This window comes from Protopterus annectens, chromosome 9.part0 (assembly GCF_019279795.1).
Source record: "Protopterus annectens isolate FY-2018-M chromosome 9.part0, PAN1.0, whole genome shotgun sequence".
In the NCBI taxonomy this organism is placed as follows: Eukaryota; Metazoa; Chordata; order Ceratodontiformes; family Protopteridae; genus Protopterus; species Protopterus annectens.
This window is the reverse complement of record NC_056743.1, coordinates 708,224,983-708,249,790: the sequence shown is the minus strand read 5'-3', so window position 1 is coordinate 708,249,790 and position 24,808 is coordinate 708,224,983. Positions and strand designations below refer to the sequence as shown.

At 40.3% G+C, this 24,808-nt stretch overlaps 1 protein-coding gene across 1 annotated transcript in view; it reads left to right on the top strand.

The window, feature by feature from the left end:
• The first annotated feature begins 15,008 nt into the window (after window positions 1-15,008).
• Window positions 15,009-24,808, top strand: part of LOC122811475 (H-2 class II histocompatibility antigen, E-S beta chain-like) — a 511,045-nt gene continuing 501,245 nt past the window's right edge. The window contains exon 1 of the mRNA XM_044083338.1: window positions 15,009-15,174. Within this exon, the coding sequence (XP_043939273.1) occupies window positions 15,099-15,174 (76 nt within the window). The 5' untranslated portion in view covers window positions 15,009-15,098. The remainder of the gene's footprint in view (window positions 15,175-24,808) is intronic.

Genomic DNA, 24,808 nt, shown 5'->3' with positions numbered 1-24,808 from the left:
TTCAAAGTACATGAACAGTCTAAAGGGAGGGCCTTTCCAGTTTCTTCTGTCAGTAACTAGTAAGATGAGTAGATGATTTAAGACTGGGAGGAGCTTCTGCTGCTTGGTAATGCTTGGTATACAGAAGATGAGACTAGGAGGAGCTTTCAAGGACATGTACAGTATATGCAGGCAGCTCAAAAGCCTTCAAGTATAAAGTACAATAGGAATAGACTGATTTAAATGGTAAGATAAATGCAATATTTTAAATGTAGTTTAAATGCACTTCCCTGGATGCAAAATGTACTCTAAATAATTTGTTTTCATGCTTCAGACAGTCCCAAGACTAATGTTGTTGACTGCTTATGTAATATAAAATACCATGGGTGGGTCTGGGTTAATTATGACATGCTCTAGTTAGAACTCACACAACTAGAAAAAGCTGAATTTTTATTTAATTTTGAAAAGTGACAATTAAAATATGTAATTATATGAGCAATGCTAATAATCCATTTAAGAGCCCAGAAAAGTAGCAATGGATACTGTAAAAACAAAATTAAATTGTAGCAGTAGCTACAGATTCAGAAGAACAGTCTATCTACCACAAGAGGAGTTATTTCTGGCCCAGAAATTGTAGTCTATTGACTGTTTGGGCAGTTTTCTCCATCTCTTTCAGCTTTCTGGTTTAAAAGATTGCATTTGCACTTGTTTCCAGACTTTCCTGTAACTAGTCTAGCCCAGATACAGATTTGCTGTATACAAGATTGTTTGTAAGCTTCTGAGCCCCCCAATCCTTTCTATGTTGGAGGGCAGCCTTCTAGCTTATCAGTGGGAGTGATAAGCATTAGATAGCCTATCTACCACAAGAGGAGTGGTTGCTGGCCCTGAAATTTTAGTTTATTGGCCGTTTGGGCAGTTTCTCCATCTCTTTCAACTTTCTGGTTTAAAAACCTGCATGTGCGCTTGTTTCCTGCTTTTCCTGTAACTAGTCTAGTCCAGGAACAGATCTGCTGTATCCAGGACTGTTTGAAAGCTTCTGAGCCCCCAGCCTTTCTGTGTTGGAGGGTAGTAAGCACTGGGTGGTGTAGTTTTATGGGCTGTTTTGGGCTGTTTTGGGATTTTTTCCATCTCTTTCAATTTTCTGGATTAAATGCCTGCATGTGCACTTGTTTCCTGACTTTCCTGTAACTAGTCTAGTCCAGATACAGATTTGCTGTATCCATGACTGTTTGTAAGCTTCTGAGTGGTGCCAACGTCTGCGCTTCAATTTTTTTCTATTAAATTTCCTAGTTCTCTCCTCTCCTGCACTTTTATAGGTTCATAGGTTGGTACTAGGCTATTAGACCTAGGGCCTATACAAGCCTAGCCATAACAATTCCATGGCTATTTCTTCCCATAGTATTTACTTCCCTGGACCCTGTCTAGCAGGGTGACTGACATGATCCCCGGGGTGAATTTCCTATCTCCCATCCAATCATCAAGTTTCCTCCTGAAGAGGGCCAAAGAGGTGCTCTGCTTGACATGTATGGGAACACTATTCCAGAGTCTGGGGAGGCTCTGGGTCAGAAACCTATCCCTCCAGCATGTTTTGTTCATTGTGATGACAAGGTTTAGATCCCTGCAGGGTGTGTCTCTGAGGGATTGGGATTTTTTAAGTGTAGCATGTCCAACAGCTCTGGGTTTGACATGGCCTTGTATGTTAAACAGAGATTGCTTCTGAGTAGACGATATGCGACAGAGTATAGGTAGAGTTTTTTTAGATGGTCAGCATAAGGCATCTGCTTTAGGCCTGTGATTCTTTTAGTGAGGTATTTCTGGGGCCTTTCCAGTTGTTGCACATGTCTTGAGAGCTACATACCAAATGGGGCATTGTATTCTATAATGGGTCTAATGAGGGATGAGTACAGTGGGGCAATGACCTCCTTTTTTCTGGATGAAAAGCCCTTAGTGATGAGGTGTGCCACATAGAAGAATTTTCTGACTGCTGTGGCGATGTGGTTATCAAAGATGAGACCACTGTCCACCTGTGTCCCTAAGTATCTCATCACACTTTCGGTGTTTAGTGTACTGCCACCTATGTGGTAATTCATGGGTACATGTTTTTTCCCAAAGGGGATAACTATACATTTTTTGGCGTTGAGCTTGAGCCTGTCGCTCTGGCACCAAGTATCTGTTTCTATAAGGCCCTTTTGTAGAATATCCACATCATTTGGGGATTCAGTAATGGCTCCCAGTTTGCAGTCATCTGCGAACCTTGTTAGCCAGAGTCCCTTAGTGTTGGCCTGTAGTTCAGAGAAGTAGATACCAAACAAGAGCAGTTCCAGGACAGAAGCCTGAGGTACTCTACTTGTCACTTGCCTGGAGCTGGATTTGGAGTCGGCTACTTTTACAGTGTGGGTTCTGTCAGTAAGCCAGTTGGCAACCCATCGAGTGACGTAGGGATTAATGCCCAGCTTAGTAAGTTTATCTATGATTCCAGAGTGGGGGATGGTGTCAAAGGCCTTGGCGAGGTCCAAATAGGCTGTGTGGTCCACCTTGCCCTTGTCCACAGCTCTGGAGACTAATTCAAAGAAGTCAATCAGGTTCAGGAGACAAGATCGGCCTTTCATAAACCCAAACTGTGTGGGGTCTAGTGTTTGAAGGTTGCCAATGTCTTTGTTTATAAGTTCCATGATAATACATTCCATGGCCTTGCAGAACAGTCTCATCAGACTGATGGGGCAGTAGTTCCCAGGATCCAAGGTGGACCCCCCCCCCTTCTGAAGTGGGATAACTGTAGTTGTGTGCCACTCAGTGTGCATGAAGCCTGAGGTGCCCACTGCTTATTTGTCTAACACTTTACCATACTTCTTGTAGCAATTATTGTAGCACACAAAGTGCTACCAGCACTAAATGTTCTACAAGGAAACAGCTCCAGTACTTATTATTAATGTCCACCCTTCCAGGCATATCTAAAAGTCAGTTCCCTGTGTTTTCTTCTATTAATTTAGTGAACTTGGGCATCTTGAGGCAATGTAGCAACTGCCTCATGTACACTGACAACCCTCTCCTCTTACCTCCCAACACTCAGACTTGAGAGAGATGCACTTATATATCAAAACTGGAAGCCACGCACTCTCCAGCCAAGTCTGGAATAGCTGGTCAAGAGGAGAAGGTCAGCACTTGCACCACACCACATGGAACACATAGCCATCCAGAACACACACACTAGCACTGCCTTCACTTAAAAACACAAACCACACACCCACCTTCGCGGAGGCTCTCAATAAAAATCTACACAAACAGCAGAGACTTCCAAGGCAGAAATGCACTCAACTACCACAACACAACACTAATCACGAGACACATAAATCTCCTAAACAGTGTGCCACTCAACCAAAGCCCCTAAGGCAAAACAGCATGCCCAATACACTAGTCATAGGTGACTCAATAGTGAGGCAAACTGATGTCCCACTCACTAGGCTGAATAAGGAGAAAGTAAGAGTCAGCTGCCTGTCAGGTGCCAGGATCCACCACATAATGCACGCACTCAAGTCCCTCAACAATAGGTACAAATATGTCTCTGTCACTGTACATGTGGGTGTGAATGACCTGAGATGTACCTCCCTGGACTACATGAAAAGAGACATGGAAGAGTTCTCGGATTATGTAGCCCAGGCGGGTATGACCCTAGCCCTGAGCAGCATCCTACCATCACCCAGAATTATACCACAGTACAAGCAGAAAATGATTGATTTCAACAATTAGCTAAGTTTCTGGTGTCATTCTAAGGGGATCCAGTATCTGTCTGCCTGGGATGACATGATTGACAGACCTCAACGCTTTGCCAGAGACGGCCTGCATCTGTCACCCCTGGGCTTCTGGATACTGGCCAAGGGTCTTGCCACCCCTATAGTGTCTTTTTAGGTGGTGTCCCAAAGACCAAATTACCACTATAACAGCTACAAACAAATGCAATCTGAGCATCATGCTGCTCAGTGCTAGAAGTCTAAATCTCAAAATGCACTCGCTCGAAGCACTCCTCAAAATGGAGAACATTGACATTTGTGCTGTAACAGAGACCTGGTTTATAGCAGCAGAAAGCACCCCTGCACTACCAGGCTATAACTCATTCCACACCTTTCAGCCCCAGAACTTGGAATGAAGCTCCAAAGGCGGTGGTGTTTCCATATACATAAAGGATGTGCACACCTCCAAACTGGTAGCCCAACATAACACATCAGAGATACTTCAAGTGCAGCTAACATTGGGTAAGACAGCGATTCAGGTCGTATCCTGCTATAGGTCTCCAACCATGTCCAAATACTCACACTCCACATTCCTAAGCACACTAGAGAATATTAGGGTCCAACCTAACACTCTCATACTGGGCAACTTCAACTACCCCTTCATTAATTGGGAAAATGACTCATGTACCAATACACTTACCCAACATTTCCTGGAATTCATTAATTCCAATGCCCTGGACCAGCTCATTCTTACCCCCACTAGAGGTAGCAACATCCTTGATGTGGTCATTACTAACATGGGTGACTGGTGCTGTACACCAGTAGTCAACTCCTCTTTGGATAGATCCGACCACAAACTAATCAGCTTGGAAATACATACCCCCCCCCCCCTCCACAAAGGTGACCACCATGAACAACTTCTCCAAAGCTAACTTTGGACTTCTAAAAACAGAGGTGGCTAACTTTACGGCACCTATGCAAATGGAGAATAGTTGCATGACTGCTGAATCATACACCAATGCACTGTACGAACACATACACAAATGCATGGATCTCGCCATACCCAGTATAACCAAGACACACTCCTCCAAAAAAAGGAAGTCAATCTGGTGGTCCTCTGCCATAAGCAAACTCTACAACAGAAGGAGGAAACTGATGCAAAATAAGGTGAAGTCCCAAGACTGGAAAAACTCCCTTATCTTCCAAATCTGACCTCAAAGCAGTGACAGGTGGACAGTAGTCTCTCCTTTGATAGTCACATTGCCACAGTAGTCAGGAAGTCCTTCTATGTGGCACACCTCATCACAAAAGGTTTCTCATCCAGAAAAAAAGAACTCATTGTTCCCCTCTACTCGACACTCATTAGACCCATTATAGAGTACAACGCCCCTTTTGGAATGTACCTCACAAGACATGTGCAGCAGCTGGAAAGGTCACAGAAGTACCTCACAAAGAGGATTACTGGCCTCAAACAAATGCCCTACACTGACCACCTCAAAAAACTCCAGCTTTACTCCATAGCATATCACCTACTCCGAGATGATCTCTGCCTAACATATAAAGCTATGTCAAACCCAAAGCTGTTGCTACACCTAAAGAAATCCCTCCAAGCTACATGCTCTAGGGACCTAAACCTTGCCACCACAATAAACAGGACATGCTGGATGGATAGATTCCTGTCCCAGAGTCTTCCTATACTCTGGAACAAGCTACCCATCTATGTCAAGCAAAGTTCTTCATTAGCACTCTTCAAGAAAAATCTTGATGAGTGGATGGGAAATAGGTAATACACCCCGGGGATCACTTCTGTGTCTCTGCTGGACAGTGGCACAGGAAAATAACTTTCTTGGGTGGCGTAAGCTATGAAACCTTGCTGGCTAGGCTTATGTAGGCCCTTGGGCCGATAGCCTAGTACCTACCTATGAACCTATAAGTAGAATAATATTTAAAAACTGTCCCTGATTTCAGGTCTTCATCCTCCCTTATTTTTGGGTTTGTCCCTGATATTTTGAGCAAAGAAGTTGAGAGGTATGCCTCTCAGTTGTCCTGGATGATTTTCCCTCATATTTTTCATCTGTTCCTCATAAATCTTATGGTTTTGGGGTACATCACTGAATGCTGCAGTCAGAAAAACAATGATAGATATTTGAGATTCAGACTTCATATCTTTTGGAAAATGCATGATAACATAGAACCTGATATTCTGTTAAAGGTACATGAAAACATATGTTACTTTGTGGCCCTTTTTTATAGCAGTCTGACATCTGAGATGTACACAAAGTAGCTGTAATTGCTGGGGTTGTTTGTGGACTGACTTCTTCTGGCTTTTTCCCCGTTAGGGGTTGCCACAGCACATCACCTGTCCGCTTATGATTGGCAATAGAGTTTTACGGTATCGAGTTGCCAGCCCAGTGCCCAACCTTCCACTGAAGGCACACATATGCACACACTCATACCTAGGGCCAATTTAGGGTGTCCAATCCACCTAGAGCATGTCTTTGGGATGAAACCGGAGCATCCGGAGGAAACCCACGTGACCATTGGGAGGACATGCAGACTCCGCACAGAAGGCACCCCAGCTGAGGATCAAACCGGAGAACCTCTTGCTCTGAGGCGACACCACTAACCGCTGTACCACCATGGCCACGCTTGTTTGTGGACTGACTGCTGTTTCCTTATTATTTTGACTTTTCATGGCTAATGTGATTTGTGTGATAAAACTTGGAATATTTAATGTGCAATGGAGTAAAGATAAAAATATTACACAATCATCATTTTATTGTCATCAGATGTCTGAGGTATATATATATAAGTGGCTATAACTGCTAGGTGGAGGTGGAGGCTGTCTGTACATGAAAATAATTGACCTTGTTGTTGTTTACTTATTTTAAACAGTCACTAATCTGGCTTTGTAGGACTAGTGTGCATCTGTGTGATATCAGACTTTTTTATGTGTTTATGTGAATGAGATGAAGTACATTAGTGTTACTGTGATTATTATGCTTTATAATGACAACTGGAAATCTGAGGTGTACAAAGTCAGTAAGGTAGCTGCAATTGATGGGTAAGAAAGCCATCTGTGGATAAAAGTAATTAATGCCTGCTGTTCTTTAATCAAAGTTAGAAAATGGGCTTACTGTACATCAGTACCCTGATTGGGAACGAATGTTCTCCTGCAGGGTATTAATGTACAAGTAATGCCCGCTGAGAAGAATGAGTCTGCCGCTTCACAGCAGCATATCAAGCTGCCGTTTAGTTCGGACTCAGAAAACGAAATGGCCGCCATTCTTTTACTCTCGCTAATGCTAAGCAGTGCTTCTGCTGTTTAGCGAGTGTAAAATGTAAAAAAAAAAAAAAAAATAGGTGTGTGTGTGAGTGTATGCATGCATGTCAGTGAAAGTGACAGCGAACGAACCGTTATTTTACACTCACTAAGCAGCACTTTGCTGTTTAGTGAGTGCAAAACAAAAAAAAATAAAATAAATAAAATAAAGCATGTGTGAGAGACTGTATGCATGTATGAAAGTAAGAGAGGGAGAAAGAGAGAGTGCTTAATCAAGTGTGTCCTTTTCTTTATGTCTGCATGTGTGAGTGAATGTGTACATGAAAGCAGTGAGAATGTGTATGTCCATGTGTGTGAGGCAGAGAGAGAGAGAGAGATCTAGAGAGTGAAAGAGAGAGAAAAAGCAAGTGATGTGTGAGTGAATGCATGTATGTAAGCAGAGGAGACTGTGTGCGAGAGAGATCGAGACTGAATGTGTGTATGAAAGCAGATGGAGAGTGTGACAGCTTGAGAAACAGGGTGAGACTGATCTTGTGTGAAGGAATGTGTGCATGAAAGCAAAGAGATTGTATATGTGTGAGAGACAGAGAGCTTGAGAGAGAGTGAGTGAATGAAGTGTGAAAGTAAACCAACTATCCTCTGGTAGCATGTGTGAGAGAGACTGAAGAGAGCATGATGTCTGCAGCCCTTAGAGAATAGGATCTCTGTAAAATTCTTGTGTGTTTACTTGGTTATGTATTTTTTAAGTAGTGTTTAATTTTTTTAATATATTTTGGATGTAAAATGCTTTCTCCAGCACCATTAACATATACTATAGGAATTATGAAACATTAGGCAGATGAACTATTTTACATCAAAAATAAATTAAAAAAATAAAATAGAACTTAAAAAAATACATAAGTGAGTAAAACACAATTTCACAGAGAGACCATTCTCTACGTGCAATAATTCCCTCCAGGGTGTGTGTTAATGTGTAATTAATGCCCTTCTAGGGGTGTAGAAGCACTCCGCCTGTAGCGTCAGGCCTCACAACACCCCTGGGCAGGCATTAATTACACATTAACACAAACTCTGTCTGGCATTATTGCTTGCTTCATCAACAGTAACTGATCCTGAGTGGCAAAAGTAGTGTCACAGAATGTACTGTATTTACTGAAATTAGTGAAAACTAGTGTTGCAGCTAGGGATGCACAAGCCAGTGCATTTCTTTGTGCCGGTCCCAAGCCTGGATAAATGGGGATGTTTGCGTCAGGAAGGGCATCTGGCGTAAACATTTGCCAAATGATATATGCAGATGACAGTACAGATTTCCATACCGGATCAGTCGAGGCCCAGGTTAACAACGACCGCCACCAATACTGTTAGCCAACTGTGTGCTGGCAGAAATTGGGCTACTGTTGGCCAAAGGAGAAGGAGGAGAAGAAGAGGGGGATGGCATGTCCGAAGGCAGGAAGAGAGGGGAAAGGTTAGGAGTGTGGTAGTGAGGGTAGGAACTTTGAATGTTGGCAGTATGACTGGTATAGGGAGAGAGCTAGCTGATATGATTGATAGAAGGAAGGTTGATATATTGTGTGTGCAAGAAACCAGATGTAAGGGGAGTAAGGCTAGGTGTATCAGAGGAGGGTTCAAATTGTTCTATCATGGTGTGGATGGGAGGATAAATGGGGTAGGGGTTATCCTGAAGGAACAGTATGCCAAGAGTGTTTTGGAGGTGAAAAGAGTGTTAGATAGAGTGATGTTTATGAAGCTGGAAAGTGATGGTGTAATGATGAATGTTGTTAGAGCATATGCTCTGCAAGTTGGGTGTGCGATGGATGAAAAAGAAAATTTTGGAGTGAGTTGGATGAAGTGGTGATGACTGTACCCAAGGATGAGAGAGTGGTGATTGAAGCAGATTTCAATGGGCATGTTGGTGAAGGGAACAGAGGGGATGAGGAAGTGATGGGTAGGTATGGTGTTAAGCAAAGGAATGCAGAAGGTCAGATGGTAGTGGATTTTGTGAAAAGGATGGACATGGCTGTGGTGAATACATATTTTAACAAGAGGGAGGAGCATAGGGTGACATACAAGAGTGGAGGACGATGCACACAGGTTGATTATATCCTATGCAGGAGGGCCAGTCTGAAGGAGATTGGAGACTGTAAAGTGGTGGCAGGGGAATGTGTAGGTAGGCAGCATAGGATGGTGGTTTGTAGGATGATGTTGGTGATCAAGAAGAAGAGGAGGAGTGTGAGGGCAGCACCAAGGATCAAATGGTGGAAAATGAAAAAGGGTAATTGTGAGGTGGAGTTCAGGGAAGAGTTAAGACAGACAGACAGAGTGGGAGTGAGGAGTTACCAAATAGCTAGGTAACTACAGCAGAGCTAGTAAGGGAAACGTCTAGAAAGGTGCTTGGTGTGACATCTGGACAGAGGAAGGAGGACAAGGAGACCTGGTGGTGAAATGAGGAAGTACAGGAGAGTATACAGAGAAAGAGGTTGGCGAAGAAGAAGTGGGATTGTCAGAGAGATGAAGAAAATAGACAGGAATATAAGGAGATGAGGTGTATGGCAAAGGGAGAGGTGGTGAAGGCTAAGGATAAGGTGTATGAAGTGTTATATGAAAGGTTGGACACTAAGGATGGAGAAAAGGACCTGTACCGATTGGCTAGACAGAGGGACCGAACTAAGAAAGATGAGCAGCAGGTAAGGGTGATAAAGGATAATGAGGGAAACATACTCACAAGCGAGGAGAGTGTGTTGAGCAGATGGAAAGAGTACTTTGAGAGGTTGATGAATGAAGAGAATGAGAGAGAGAAGGTTGGATGATGTGGGGATAGTGAATCAGGAAGTACAATGGATTAGCAAGGAGGAAGTAAGGACCGCTATGAAGAGGATGAAGAACGGGAAGGCTGTTGGTCCAGATGACATCCCTGTGGAAGCATGGAGGTGTTTAGGAGAAATAGCAGTGGAGTTTTTAGCCAGAGTGTTTAATGAAATTTTGGAAAGTGAGAGGATGCCTGAGGAGTGGAGAAAATGTGTTTTGGTAATAATTTTTAAGAATAAGGGTAATGTGCAGAGCTGTAGTAACTACAGAGAGAATTAAAACTGATCAGTCACATCATGAAGTTATGTGAAAGAGTAGTGGAAGCTAGGTTAAGAAGGGAGGTGATAATTAGTGATCAGCAGTATGGTTTCATGCCAGGAAAGAGCACTACAGATGTGATGTTTGCTCTGAGAGTGTTGATGGAGAAGTACAGAGAAGGTCAGAAGGAGTTGCATTGTGTCTTTGTGGACTTAGACAAAGCATATGACAGGGTACCTAGAGAGGAGTTGTGGTATTGTATGAGGAAGTTGGGAGTGGCAGAGAAGTGTGTAGAGTGGTACAGGATATGTACAAGGGTAGTGTGACAGCAGTGAGGTCTGCGGTGGGAGTGACGGATGCATTTAAGGTGGAGGTGGGATTACATCAAGGATCATCTCTGAGCCCTTTCTTATTTGCAGTGGTGATGGACAGGTTGACAGATGAGATCAGACAGGAGTCCCTGTGGACTATGATGTTTGCAGATGACATTGTGATCTGTAGTGAGAGTAGGGAGCAAGTTGAGGACACCCTAGAGAGGTGGAGATATGCTCTAGTGAGGAGAGGAATGAAGGTCAGCAGGACTAAGACAGAATATATGTGTGTGAATGAGAGGGAGGATAGAGGAATGGTGAGGATGCAGGGAGTAGAGTTGGCAAAGGTGGATGAGTTTAAATACTTGGGATCAACAGTTCAGAGTAATGGCGAGTGTGGAAGAGAGGTGAAGAAGAGAGTACAGACAGGGTGGAGTGAGTAGAGAAGAGTGTCAGGAGTGATTTGTGACAGATGGGTACCAGTAAGAGTGAAAGGGAAGGTCTAGAAGAGGGTAGTGAGACCAGTTGTATTGTATAGGTTGGAGACGGTGGCATTGACAAAAAGGCAGGGGTCAGAGCTTGATGTGGCAGAGTTAAAGATGTTAAGATTTGCACTGGGTGCGATGAGGGTGGACAGGATTAGGAATAAGTATATTAGAGGGTCAGTCCAGCTTGGATGATTTGAAGACAAAGCCAGAGAGGTGAGATTACATTGGTTTGGACATGTGGTGAGGAGGGATGCGGGGTATATTGGGAAAAGGATGATAAGGATGGAGCTGCCAGGTAAGAGGAAAAGAGGAAGACCTAAGATAAGGTTTATGGATGTGGTGACAGAGGACATGCAGGTGGTTAGTGTGACAGAGCAAGAAGCAGAGGACAAGAAGAAATGGAAACAGATGATCTGCTGTGGCGACCCCTAACGGGAACAGACAAAAGAAAAAGAAGAAGAAGTGAAAACTAAGCATGCTTGGGGTGGGGTGCAGTGTATTAAGAGTACCAAGTTGAATGTAATTTCTTTCACTTACACCACACATCAGCACTATCTGGCTATCACTGGTAGTTTATCAAGAGTAGGATGTGTATGAATCGGCACAACAGTGCTGCTTCGCATTGGTTGAGTTTTGACTGTGGTTACTGTGTGGGGTTTGCTTGCCCTGCCTGTCTCTGTGTCAGTTTGTCCATGTTCTCTGGTTTCCTCTAACACTCCAAAGACATGACATAGGTGAATTGGCATTGCAGCATGTGTGTGTGTGTGTGTGTGTGTGTGTGTGTGTGTGTGTGTGTGTGTTTGTGTGTTTGTCAGTTTTGTGACAGGTTGGCTTGTTAAGGGCAGTGTCAGTATTATACAAATGTTTAAAACTAATATTATTGTTTTTATCTGTGGACATGCACAGTATATATATGATTGTGACCATTTGTGTGTTGACTTTCATCCCAAGCTAACACCAGAGGGATATGGAGAAGGTGACTATTAAATCTTTTTTGAGTGGTGTGAGTAGGGAGGAAGGCACTATTTCCAAATATTATTTGTGTATCCTCATAAGCATCTGTCTCCTCAGTTTATTGTAAACTGCTATTTTGTGAGACACAGCTTATTTCTTCCTTGAAGTTAAAAAAACAAGTCTGATTTTTTTTCTGTACCTGTGCATTTTGTTCAGGTCATGTTGAGTCAAAAGACTAGGAAAAAGTCCTGAATTATAGCTCAGATCACCTATATATAACCTCAGACCCAGAAGTGTAGCTAGTGTGGGGCAAAGGGGAGAGTCATTCTGAGCTCAAATTATTAGGTGGCATGAAGGCAGAAGCTAATCAGTCAGTATTGCATTAATTTTTATACTGGAATTTCAGAATGCAGATACAGAAATACTACTTTTGTGGTTAGGACTAAAGCAGAGCCCTTACTTCAGAGCATAATGCGTGGTATAGCAAACATAGTAATCAGTTTGCCACAGTTTTAAATCCAAAGACCTTTTTTTCCTTTCTTTTTTTTTCTCTTTGAGTTGAGGAGCACACAACATCTGGCACTAGGACCTTGAAGACAGGTGAGGAACACCAGGTTGGAGAATGAATGAGCCAGCTGCTGCTTTGACCAGACCTCCCACCAGCTTAATTCAGCTATTTATTCTACCATTGATAGACTGTATTCTTGGCCAGTTGGGGTGTGTTGAAAGGATGAGGGAAAAAGAAAACTTAAACAGTAAGACTTTCCCTAGTTATCATGATTCTTGCTCATAATATCATTGGATGAAAAGGTTGTTAAACAAACAAAAAAGTCTAAAAAGCATCTCAGCACATCTAGAATAAGCAGACCCATGGCTTAATTCATTTATTCCCTTGATAGTTGTTACAGTTCACTTAGCCAGTTTTACTGTATTGAAAGGATGCAAGAACTTGGCTTTGGCCTGCTGAGATCTGTATTAATATGCAGTGCACCTAAGTATTGAAAAGGAGGATTATTTCTTCAACATTAAGGTCCTAAAGAGACTTAGATCCAGGTTAGCACCAGCTTGGAGATACACCCTTTTGTTGATGTAAAAAGCTGAAAAGTAACACAAAATGAGGGAAAAGTTTGAAAAAAGTAATCTGGATGGTTTGTATGGGTCAGGTTGGGGAATGGGAGGTATCTGGTGATGTCTGTGAGGAGGAGCAGCAGGCATTGGGGGGGCCTTCACCTGGAGTGCCTTTTCACCTAAGGCCTGCCCTGAGTACAGTTATTGTTATTATTATTTTATTTTTGGTCTTCACATACCCACCATCTAGCTACTATGTCAGTATTGTGCACCAGCAAGAAATGGAACCTGGAGGCACCATTGGGTCTGCTTTCTCATATAGGTTCATAGGTAGGTACTAGGCTATTGGCCCTAGGACCTATATAAGTCTAGCCAAAAAGGTACCCTGGCTTTCGCCACCCAAAAAAATTATTTTCCTGTGCCCCTGTTGAGCAGAGCCACAGAAGTGATTCCCGGGGTGAATTTCCTATCTCCCATCCAATCATCAAGATTTTTCTTGAAGAGTGCTAATGAGGAGCTTTGTTTGATATAGATAGGTATATATTTGGATATCCCACACAAATCCCTACAACTTCTCAGCATATGCCTTCAACATACTCATCTTCCTATACTTCTTTCTACGGATCACTCAGCTAAGCCATTATCAAAGTTAGAACACTTCACTCTCTGTCAATACTTCTCTCCTAGTTCAGTGTCCATTCTGTTTCTATCAAGTCTTTGTATTCAGTGACCCCAAACATAATAATATTGTAAACTCAGTAAAGTTATTATGTAATAATTACATACCTAATAGTAACCAATAAGCAACTGTTAATCATTTCTTGCTTAAAATACAATGTAATTAAACATACATTAATACTGTAAGCCATATATATTTGAGTATAAAAAGAAATCACAAAGAATTAGCATGGCACCAAACTGAAAATGCATCTGAACTGTTAATGAAAGAAACAAAAGTTTACATTAGAGAGAAACTAAAAATGAATACCTTTATTTTTAAAGTAAGCTTTGTTTTGATTTAATTCAAAAAGTCTTGAACAGCCAATTGCAAACAGTCCTGAATACACTTCTGATTAAATTATTCAGTCATATTAATCCTGAAGTAGTCAGTCAGCAGCTGCCTATGTCTGGTAAGTCAACAGATGCTGAATTCATAACTGTAGAAGCAATGCACAGTGTAATGCAATTGTTACTATTCTCAGAACACTCCTTAGCGTACTCTTCTCCTAGACATCTTCATCTTACCTACAGCTTGTGAACTTAATTGCTTTACAGTCTTTCTGTCTTAACATACTAACATGTGGTGCCAGTTTTATTTTCATTGCAGTTCGTTGATAGTTTGTTCATATTTCTGTTGATGATGCAGGCTATAGAAAAATTAAAAAGACTGCTTTTCAAGTATGTTTACTGACTGATGAAATCAATTTGATCAATCAATAAATAAGCTGTCATGATGCCACTGCTTATTAGATTTCACAGAAATAAGCATAAAATGACAGAATGAAACTCATAGCCAGAAACCAGAATTAGAGCTTTTTAAGCATTACTGGCCTCAATGAATGTGGGGGCAGAGGTAAAATCCTAGGAGAAGATTAGCAACAGTAAATGCATTTATTTATTTCATTTGGTAACAGTTTAGGTGCACTAGTTTGAAGATCACTTCATCCATAACCTGGAGAAAAGCACATCAATCCAATGTGTATTGAAGTATTAAGTGACAGGAAAGTATGAAAGATGCATATAAGAAACAGGAAACATTCTAATGCTTTTTATGGTATATGATTTTAAAATTAATCTCTAATTATGCTTAATTAAGAAAGCATAATTTACTCTTTTTGAATAGATAGCACTTATTAGTTCCTCTGTCATCTTGTGCTTGATTTTGGCAATTATGGTTAATATACCATGCATATTCCTGTCACAAAAACAGTAAAACACAGACACACGCACACACGCGCGCACACACACACACACACACACACACACACACACACACACACACACACACACACACAATCTTAGATTATAGTGTTCTTACCTAGAAACGTATGACTCCCTGACTTGCTTAATGTGATTGGCTGAGTTTCTATATCAGGCTCACACTGTTTTTCAGGAGGGACTTCACATTTCCTTCTAAACACTTGTTCCTCAGCTTTTGTGAAAATTTATTTACATTTTTGAAAGGGCACAGCTATATTGTAGTACTTTGTATCCTGTCCTCAAAATGCTAAGTCTGATGCTTGCTGCTTTTCAACTTCTTCTTCTGCCAGGTTTTCTAAAAGCTTCTGAGAACAGTGCTGGTAAGTGTCATTCTAGCTACTTTTTAAATGTATTACAGTTTTAAAATGTTTTGTTTATACTTAAGTTTGTTTTGTAGTCATTTATGTGTAGTTTGATATTCAGACCCAAATGATAAACATTTCAAATGCTATACATAACATAATAAGATATCACACACACATACACTTCAATGCACATTATGTTAGTAATCTTGTATAAGATGTGTCAAACAGCAGCTCTATAGTAAAGGTTCATTCTTTTAAATGACAAAACACACCATATCAATAAATTATATAGAAAAGGATAACTCAAAGTACCATACAGTATGTGCCATATTCTCTTTACATATCAAAATCAAATATTCAGGATAGGTGACAGGCAATTTTCTTTCACATAGCTATCTTATGTTTCATAAATGACAGGAGCTGAATAATGTACGTTTGGTGAAATAAGCATTAAACTTGGGTGGTAGCTGTAAGTAACTGGGCTATCTTCTATACTTAAGTTAACGCCCACTTCGGAGCAGATTTTAGCCAGCAGGTAAATAACACCATTACTGCTAGATTTTGTTGACTGAAATACTGAAAGAGAAGTGCAGCCATTAGCCTTACTTATTTATATTATGTTCCCTCCCATCAGCGGCTGTATATATCACATAATTTGTCAATGTGCTGGCAGGCTGCCTTTACAGAAGATATTGCGGAATATAAGAGATTTGCTGTAATCCGATTCCATGCATTAGTGTTAAGATTCTATCTTTTAATAAGGAGCAAATTATTTAAGAATGCTGTATGAGTTATGGCCTGGTAAGGACTTATTACATCCCACGTACAAACTTGGGTAAAATTTTCTATTTAATTGTAATAGATCCTTAAATATTAAGAAGTTGCTTGTCTTTAGAGAAATTTGTAGTTCACTGCCTTTACCAGAAATCTTCTGCAGTCTTAATTTAATTGTGTATTTTTATCTTTTATGTGACTTGCATTACCTTTTTCTTACTGTGTAGTTTATGTCCTCTAGTAATTTTCATTGTTGTGCATTTATGGAACTTAATTTTAATGCAAAAAGAGACAACAGAGAACAGTATGTTTATTACATAAGGCTCCTTGGGCAAAGAAGAAATGCTGTAGAGTGCTCCTGAGGACCACCAACATGAAAATGGGTACGAAAATTTATGTTGTCATGTTTTTGTGGTTAGAAATTAGAGACAATAATTTAGTTGCTAAATACTGTGAAATGTGTTACCAGTAGAAAGTGCAAGGGGTGTTTTACTTGCCCTGTATTATTAGTGGTAAAAAATAGGTAGGCTTGTTCACAGAGAGAGTGTGTAGTCCCATACATAGTTGTTGCACTGTTTTGATTTTACTTGGTAAGAATGTTACAATGATTCACAGACAGAACTGTAATGGAGATGTCGACATGAATCACACACCATAGGGGTACAGTTTATTTAAAGGCCCCAAATTGTTTATATACTATCTAGTTTTACACACACGCACACACACACTATTTATAGTTACGGTTTCACTTCATAATACTGAAATATCACAATACTGAAACTCAGAACACTGAAATCATAATCCTGAAAGTTTAAAATCCTGAAAACTCAAAATACTGAAACTCAAAATACTGAAAACACACAGCATACATATACTGTGTTTAAACAAGATAAATCATATTACTTTCCACCAAGTATAAGCAGGGGGGCAAGCCCCCTGCACCCCCCATGTGGGGGGCAAGCCCCCCACATCCCCTGCTACTTAAATATATTAACTCTAAGATTGCACTTCACTACACTAAGTGCAATCTTGGAGTTGATATATTTAAGTAGCAGGGGAGTGGGGGGGTGCAACCCCCCACATGGAGGGTGCAGGGGGCTTGCCCCCCCACTTATATTTGAAGGCATGTAATTAGGTTTTTTGATGTTTACAGTCAGTATATGTTTTTTATCTGTTTTCAGTATTTTGAAATTCATGATTTTGAGTTTTCAGGATTTTGATTTTCAGTATTTTGAGCTTCCATTTTATGAAGTTTTCTCATTTTCAGTGTTTGATATTTATGTATTATGAAGTGAAACCATAGTTAGATGTCTTTTCAGTGAATAAGAAATCAGCATAGCAAAGTCAGTGAACACTCATTTCGCTGAAAACTCATTTCATAAAAAAACTTCATATAGAGCACATAAAACCGAAGGTGGTATTTTTGCTGTCCCTGCCATGTGTATGTGTGTGGGCAGGAGAGAGGAGGTCCCTTACTTAAATATACTAACTCCACAGTCACACAACAGCACTTAACAGAGAAAAGACAAGCGACCACACACACACACAGGCACACGCATGTACACACACATTCACTCAGACATGCAGTGAATCACTACTGGTGCACACATACAAACAGCACCAGCAGTGATCGTCTATAGACTTTAACTGTTTTACATCAAAGCAAACCCCACACTGTCCTGGAATAAAATATGTATCTAGTACAAAGGCTAAATATATAAAATTAAAGTTATAGATTGATTACATAACCTAATGTTCATTACTTTCTCCATTAAAAGTAAACAATTATTTAATTTTGTTAAACAGTGTATATTCTTGTTAACTGTGTAGGAACCAAGCTGTATCTGTAAAGTAGTTGTATTTGTATTAGTTTGTAAATGCAAACAAACCAGGCTGACCCTATAGCTCTATAAACTGTAATGAGGAGATCTAATAAAACAATGTAAACATAAGCAACCCCAAAGTATAACTCAATCTTTCAACGCCCACAACACTAAATACAACTCAAAGCAAAAATACAAAGCAATATTATTTAAAACATATAAAAAAATTGGGGCACTAACCAAAATTCCAACATTATAAAGATTGCCGCTCAAGACTGTTATCAGTAAAGTTTGAAAAATGTGATATGTGCATATATATATATATATATATATATATATATATATATACACACACACAAACATACATATATACTAAGACTAAGATTATGTATCTCTGACAATTTTCCTTACTCTGAAATACAGCAATTTTGGACTTAGTTTATATAAGTTGCCCGGAGTGTAAGGGGGTGCAACTCCCAATATCAAGGAGTGCAGGTTTGCCTGTGCAAAAATGTTTAACTCATTCCTTCAAATGGAGTTCTGGAAGTTTGCCGTCTAAACTTACAATGGGTGGAGCTTAAGCTTTTGGACGGACATAAATTATGTCCTCACATTTCAAACAAATGCTCAAATCTCTGGAACCATAGGGGTTACTAAAGAAGTTGTTGTTGTGTCTTTCGGCTTTTTCCCGGTTAGGGGTCGCCACAGCAGAACTCCGGTCTGCTAATGATTGGCAGTAGAGCTTTACATACCGAGTTGCCAGCCCTGATGCACAACCTTCAACGAAGGTACGCCCATTCATGCAAAATGGCAAACTCTTCAGCACAGACTATTTTTATAGTGGTAATATTCTTAAGGTTCTAGGTATTGGACCTGGTTTTGTAAGTCACAGTAAACACAGTAGCTATTAAGTTTGTAATATTTTGCAAGCAACTTAAAATATCTAAGCAACTTCTCAAATGACAGACATACTATTAGCACCATTTTGTTCATCCATGCTGAGAATTTTCATATGAGGCTAAGCAGCTCTGTCTGTGCTACTTGGTTGTCATATTTTTAGAAAAATATGAAATTTATGACTGTATATGAATACCAATTAATATCTCTGTACCTGCATTAGCCAGAGGTCAAGTATCAATACAGTTGCACTTGTCATAATGTACGCTTTAAGGTGAAATCTTTTAATACTTTGTATATAGCATGGTTTTGGTATTATTTATGCAAATATGAACAAGCAATATTTAACACCTAGCGGTGTCTGTTAGATAACTGTGGAAATGCCTGGAAGCATCACTCAGCTGTAATGAGTTAAAACTCTTATCCTGTGTTAGATTTTTTTTCTGTTTGACTAGGAATTGCAATTTGTGATTGCACATATTTCCATCATGTAGCCAAAGATCAGGCAACCACTCTCATTTGTGAAAAGCAGCAAACTAATGAAGCATACAAAAATCCAAAATATACATTACCAGTCAAAGTAGTATATACCACCAAAATCAAACTCAAAACACATAAGTATGTAGTAAAAATAAAACAATAAGAAAAATAATGCTTAAAAATCAGCCGGTCAGAATGCAGGAAAATTAGTGTAGGGACATGTTATAAATCCAATTTTCTAGTAGTATAACATATAGCTAAAATACAGCATCGCAACAACAAAAATGCCAATAAATATAACAATAACACCAAGAATCCAGAAAAGATATCTCAGAAAAAGCTGGCCAGGATTCAGAGAAATTGCTAACACTAGTGCTGAGCATCTTTTAGCAGAGCCAAAGCATTGCAGTGTAGCTTGAAAGTGATTATTAAAGAAGTAAGGGCAAAACAATGCTCTGGGGCCTAAGAGAGCAGCTAACAGACTAGCTAGAAATAAACAGGCTATACAATGGCTTGTCCCCTGGTACAAGGTTAAGTGAACAATGGGCTTACCAGTGTGCACATAACGTGTTCAAAATGATGTCCTTTCAAACATGCAGTGATTCATCACTACAGGCACAACTAACTATGAGCTCAAGTAAGGGCTACACGGTTAAGTTCCTACATTTGTATATACATAGCAAGGAAAAAAGTACACAGGAGCGAAAGAAAGGGGACGAGCAAGCAGAAGAACACAGAGAAGTATAAGGGAAAATGATACTGGGATGGTGGTGGAGAAAAGGAGTATACTTGTTGGTGGCTCAGGGGTTTAGGTGTCCATTTCTTTCTTTTATTTTTTTTTTGCGAACGGTAGAAGAGAAAGGTTGCATAGGTATAGAAAAGGTGGCAGGAGCAGACAAACAAATCTGTAAGACATAAACGGACTGACAGGAAGATATTGACACACTTAGGGAGGTGTCCTCAAAGAAAAGAGATATATAGAAGGACAGTGGTTGGTGATGGGGAAGACTAAAGTGAAGGGAATAGAAACACAGGGATGGGGAACACCATTATGGTTGCCATCTGACTGCCAAGCAGCAAAGTGACACACCCAAGCAAAAGTCAGTTACTACCATAACTACCCTCATGGCTCGGACCAGGCACTGTTTACTTATTGGTCAGGGCCAGGCAGCTGAGCAATTCTACCAGCTGAGAAACAGCGAGCTGCAGTCCGCCAGTTCAAGTCTCCAGCTGCTGGTCCACTACATCTGTCATCAGGTCCTCCACCTACTGCCAGGTGACTTAGCCTACATCCTCAATACATGTCATCAGTGGGGAGCCTGCACCCCCACTGCAGACACAGTACCAGATGGCACCGGTGAATCCCCAGGGTGACCCCCTCAACTAGCACAGAGTCAGCTCTGTAGACTACTAAGGACCTAGTAGGCTATGATGATACATGTGCATGGTGTGGTGATAGCTGCCTCAACTCAACCACTGCTGCAGAGGATACTGCATAAAATGAAAATAAAAATGAAAAAAATACATAGTGAAGCAAAACAACAAAGGAGAAATAAATGATAAAAACAGAGCATAGACATAATAGAGAAAATAATAGAAAATTATTATCAACATTATGCACTATTAGCCAATATAGGACATGGTGGAGGAAAATTAAATTATTTATAGAGCTACAACACCAAGACAATATAGATGCATTTCTCAGACATTACAAATGATATATGTGATTCCAAACCATGGGTATATACCACCTTTTATTCACCTGTGTACATACCAGTGGGATATTATGTGAGAACAAGGGCCTTGTTAGCTGGCCATCACCAACCCCTGAATATTTACCTGCTTGCATAGAAGATGTGAGCTGCAGGTGACAATCATGGCCTACATGAAAGTTATTCTCACTAGGGGTAATGTATAATTATCAGAATTGGAATAGGTAAGGCCACTCTAATGCCAAACAAGACAGTTAATTCAAGCACCAAATAGGAAACTGACTAGGTTTGAAATGTCCCACATGGGCAGCCTGCCCAATACTTATCTATGAACCAACATGAGATTGACTGGCACGACCCACACAAAATCATAGCACATGTATATTGCTCAGCATGCCACTTGGAATGCAAATTGGACAGGTACACATGTCAGTAATACAGTCTACACACATCTGACAGCCCCCTGGAGTCATGAAACAGCTGCCCAACATTTGCATGCCATATATACATCATAGCTATTGCAGATGGATGGCCATTGTTTCCATGCTCTGTGGCAGGCTGTCAAGTGAAGTATGCAGTAATGGAAGGGAGGGCTGTTTAGAGATGGTAAGAGAAAGAGGCACATGTTACAGGTGCTATGACAAGAAAGATGCGCGTGTGTGACAAAGGTGACATATACACACTCAGACTAGGTAGCAAAGTCAGCAGCATTGCAGGGGGATACTACAGGGGATATACAGCAGACAGCTAGTCAACAGCAGCATTACATGGTTGTGCATACTGTGTATGTTAGGGGTTTGGGGGCTGGACAGTATATTAGATGGTGCCAAAAGCATAGGCAGTCAGCCATCAGCATCATTACATGGATGTGAATACTGAGGTGGTGAACAGTATAGCAGATGGTGCCAGAAGCACAGGCGGATAATCAGCAGTAGGATTATATGGATGTGAACACTGCAGGGGAGGGTGGGAGAAAATGAGTAGGTGCACTGGCAGACAGTATGGTATTATTATGGAAAGGTGCAATATAGGCAATGCTGATAGTAAATAGCATCAATGCAAATACAGGCAATAAAGCAGGTAATCTAAGTGACATGGAGGTATAATAGCAATGGCAAATTGAAGAAGATTCTAAGGGATTTAGCTGTGTATGAACTTGGCAGAGTTCTTTGATTATATTCCTACTGGTGCTAAACCCATTGGGAATGGAGATACTAAACAAGGGCATGAGTTAAGGGGCAACACTTCTAATAGAAGAGTTGAAAGAGAACTTCAGAATCCAGAAGTGGTAGCCCCTTTAAATTCCAACAATTCTGAAGCCATTGTTTCTGAAGGTGGTGATGAGTTCAACAGTAGGGAGGTGAAAAGCCGATGCTGTTACACACGATTCTGGTGATATGGGTGAGCATTCACAAACAAGAACTGGCCAGAACAATGGTTGGGATAACAACAAAGGGGCAGGCTTCAGTGCCAGCAAGCCTTTTTTACAGGCGGACTACAGTTCTTGCAGCAAGAGGAACAGAATCAGGAGCAGTGGTTATCAAACCCTCAGTCAGGGCAGGAGTGGACCACGGAGGTAGTTGGGACTGTAAACTATTACTGTGCACGTATTTCTGTATTTAATCTTCCAGAATTTGTTTTGAACAATGAGCACATTCATTTTTTAAAGCTGGGTTTAAATTTTCAACCCAGTAGAAGGGCTGACGACTAAAACGCTTTTGGAATTGAAGCTTTTCACTCAAAAGCTTAATTTACAGAACATTTTATCTGATGTAACTTTGGGTAGTACTTTGGCCAAGCCCTCTGTGTACAATTCTACATTAATGTATACTTTGAAAATGTTTGAAAATCTTTGTGAGAGAGACATCAGGGCTCAAATTGATAGTAGTAATTACCGTTCCTTTTACAATCTAAGTACAAATGAGAGAAAGGCACTTAATGACTTGGTATGTAACAAGGATTTAAGGTTCATGAAGGCCAACAAGGGGGGTGGGATTGTGGTCATGGGTACTAATGACTACAATACTGCAATGGAGCTTATGTTGGCTATCCAGTTGGAATACAAAAAGGTGTCCAAATTTGACATTTTAAAACGTTATGGTTTCATCTACACCACTCTTTACAGTTTGTTAATGGATGGTCAAATATCTAAAGAAGTCTTCGACTTCTTGCACGTGGAAGATCCCAAAATAGGTGTGCTTTTTGGAATGCCTAAGCTCCATAAGAGCATTACAAATCCCTCTTTTTGGCCTATCATTTCTGCTTCAGGAAGTTGTACAGGTTGTATCTCTTTATACTTAGATTATGTTTTGAAGCGATACGTGAAGCAGTTACCGTCATATATTGCTGATTCCTGGGACTTTTTGGAAAACTTAAGAATGTTTTTTTCCAGTTTAGATAATGGCAGTGAACAGTTTTTGATGCTCACAGTTGATGTGACTTCTCTGTTCACTTGCATTCCCCAGGAAGCAGGTATTGATTTTGTTAGGTGGCTTTTGGTTAAGTACACCAGTTTGAGAAACCACAGTGTGATCACTTACATCTTGTTGTCAGATTTACTATTGGAGCACAGTTATTTTATGTTCTATGGTAATTTATATAAATCTTCAGGAGTATCTATGGGTGACTCTGTAGGTCCCACTTATACAAGTTTGGTTCTTGGGTGGTGTGAGTTGGAAATTTTGCCTAGTGTGGATTCATATGACAAGGTCGTCTTTTACAAAAGGTTTGTAGACCTGTTTTTTATTGTTAAAAGGAAGGTTTTAGTGTAGATGGTTTTGTAGATGCTTTAAGTGCTACTACTGAATTTTTAACATTCACTTTAAGTGGTTTTGGTCAGGAAGTTTCATTCCTGGATGTGGTTATTGGGTGCAAAGTTACTACGCATGAGGTTTACAGTAGTATTCACCGAAAAAATACTTTTTGTAAAAGCTATGTACATTATAAAAGTTATCACCCTACCTTTACCAAAGGGAACATTCCTTGTGGCCAGTTCATCCGGGCTTCACGGATGACCGTGGATGACACCACTTTTTTGAGGAGGTTCAGTTTATTAAAAGGTTATTTTTGGATAGGGGCTATCCTGAAGATTTACTGGACAGAGCTGCCAGTGAGATTATCTCTAGAAGGGAGAATGATTTTCCTCCCATTTTGGTAAAAGGTTTTACAAAAAGAACGTATACGGATGGTGTAGGTCCAAGTAAACCTAGGTTTTGTCTGGACATGAGTTTGGACAACAACCAGATTCGTAAAATTATTAATGAGAACTGGAAAGTCATTTTAGGTAATGGTGACATGGTAAAGGTATTGGGTGAGGTGCCTTGTTTTGTGTACAAGAAAAATTGTAACATCAAGGATATGTTGGAGAGGGGACATGCTTCCCATTGTTTAGGAGTAAACAATAGAGGTATGCACAAGTGTATGGGATGTAAAGTATATAGGTACATCCACAGTGGTTCTTATATTTTCTTGCAACACTTTGATTTCGACATCACTGTTCCAGGTAGACTAGATTGTGGTAGTGAAGGTATTGTCTATTTGGCTATGTGCAGTGGATGTCCAGCGTTCTATGTAGGAATGTCCACTAGAAGTTTGAGGACATGCATTCTCGAACATTTGTATGCTACAAGAACAAAAAATGTTAACAACGCCTTGTAGAAACATTCCATTACATGCATTAACTGGAAAAAGTTCACCTTCTCGGTTCTTGAGTCAGTGAATAAGGACATTAGGGGAGATGATTATAGGAACAAAGTAGAACAGAAAGAAGCAGTATGGCAACTGAGATTGGCTTCTTGCATACATCCTGGGCTGAATGACACAGTCAATATAAAATGTTTTTTTTTAAAAAGAAAGGATAATACTAAAAAATAAAGTTTTTACTTAGATGCATTTTTTACTGCAAACAGGAGTCTATGGGACTAACTGAATTGAGGGTTCACTTCAATTGAATAATTGTTTTAT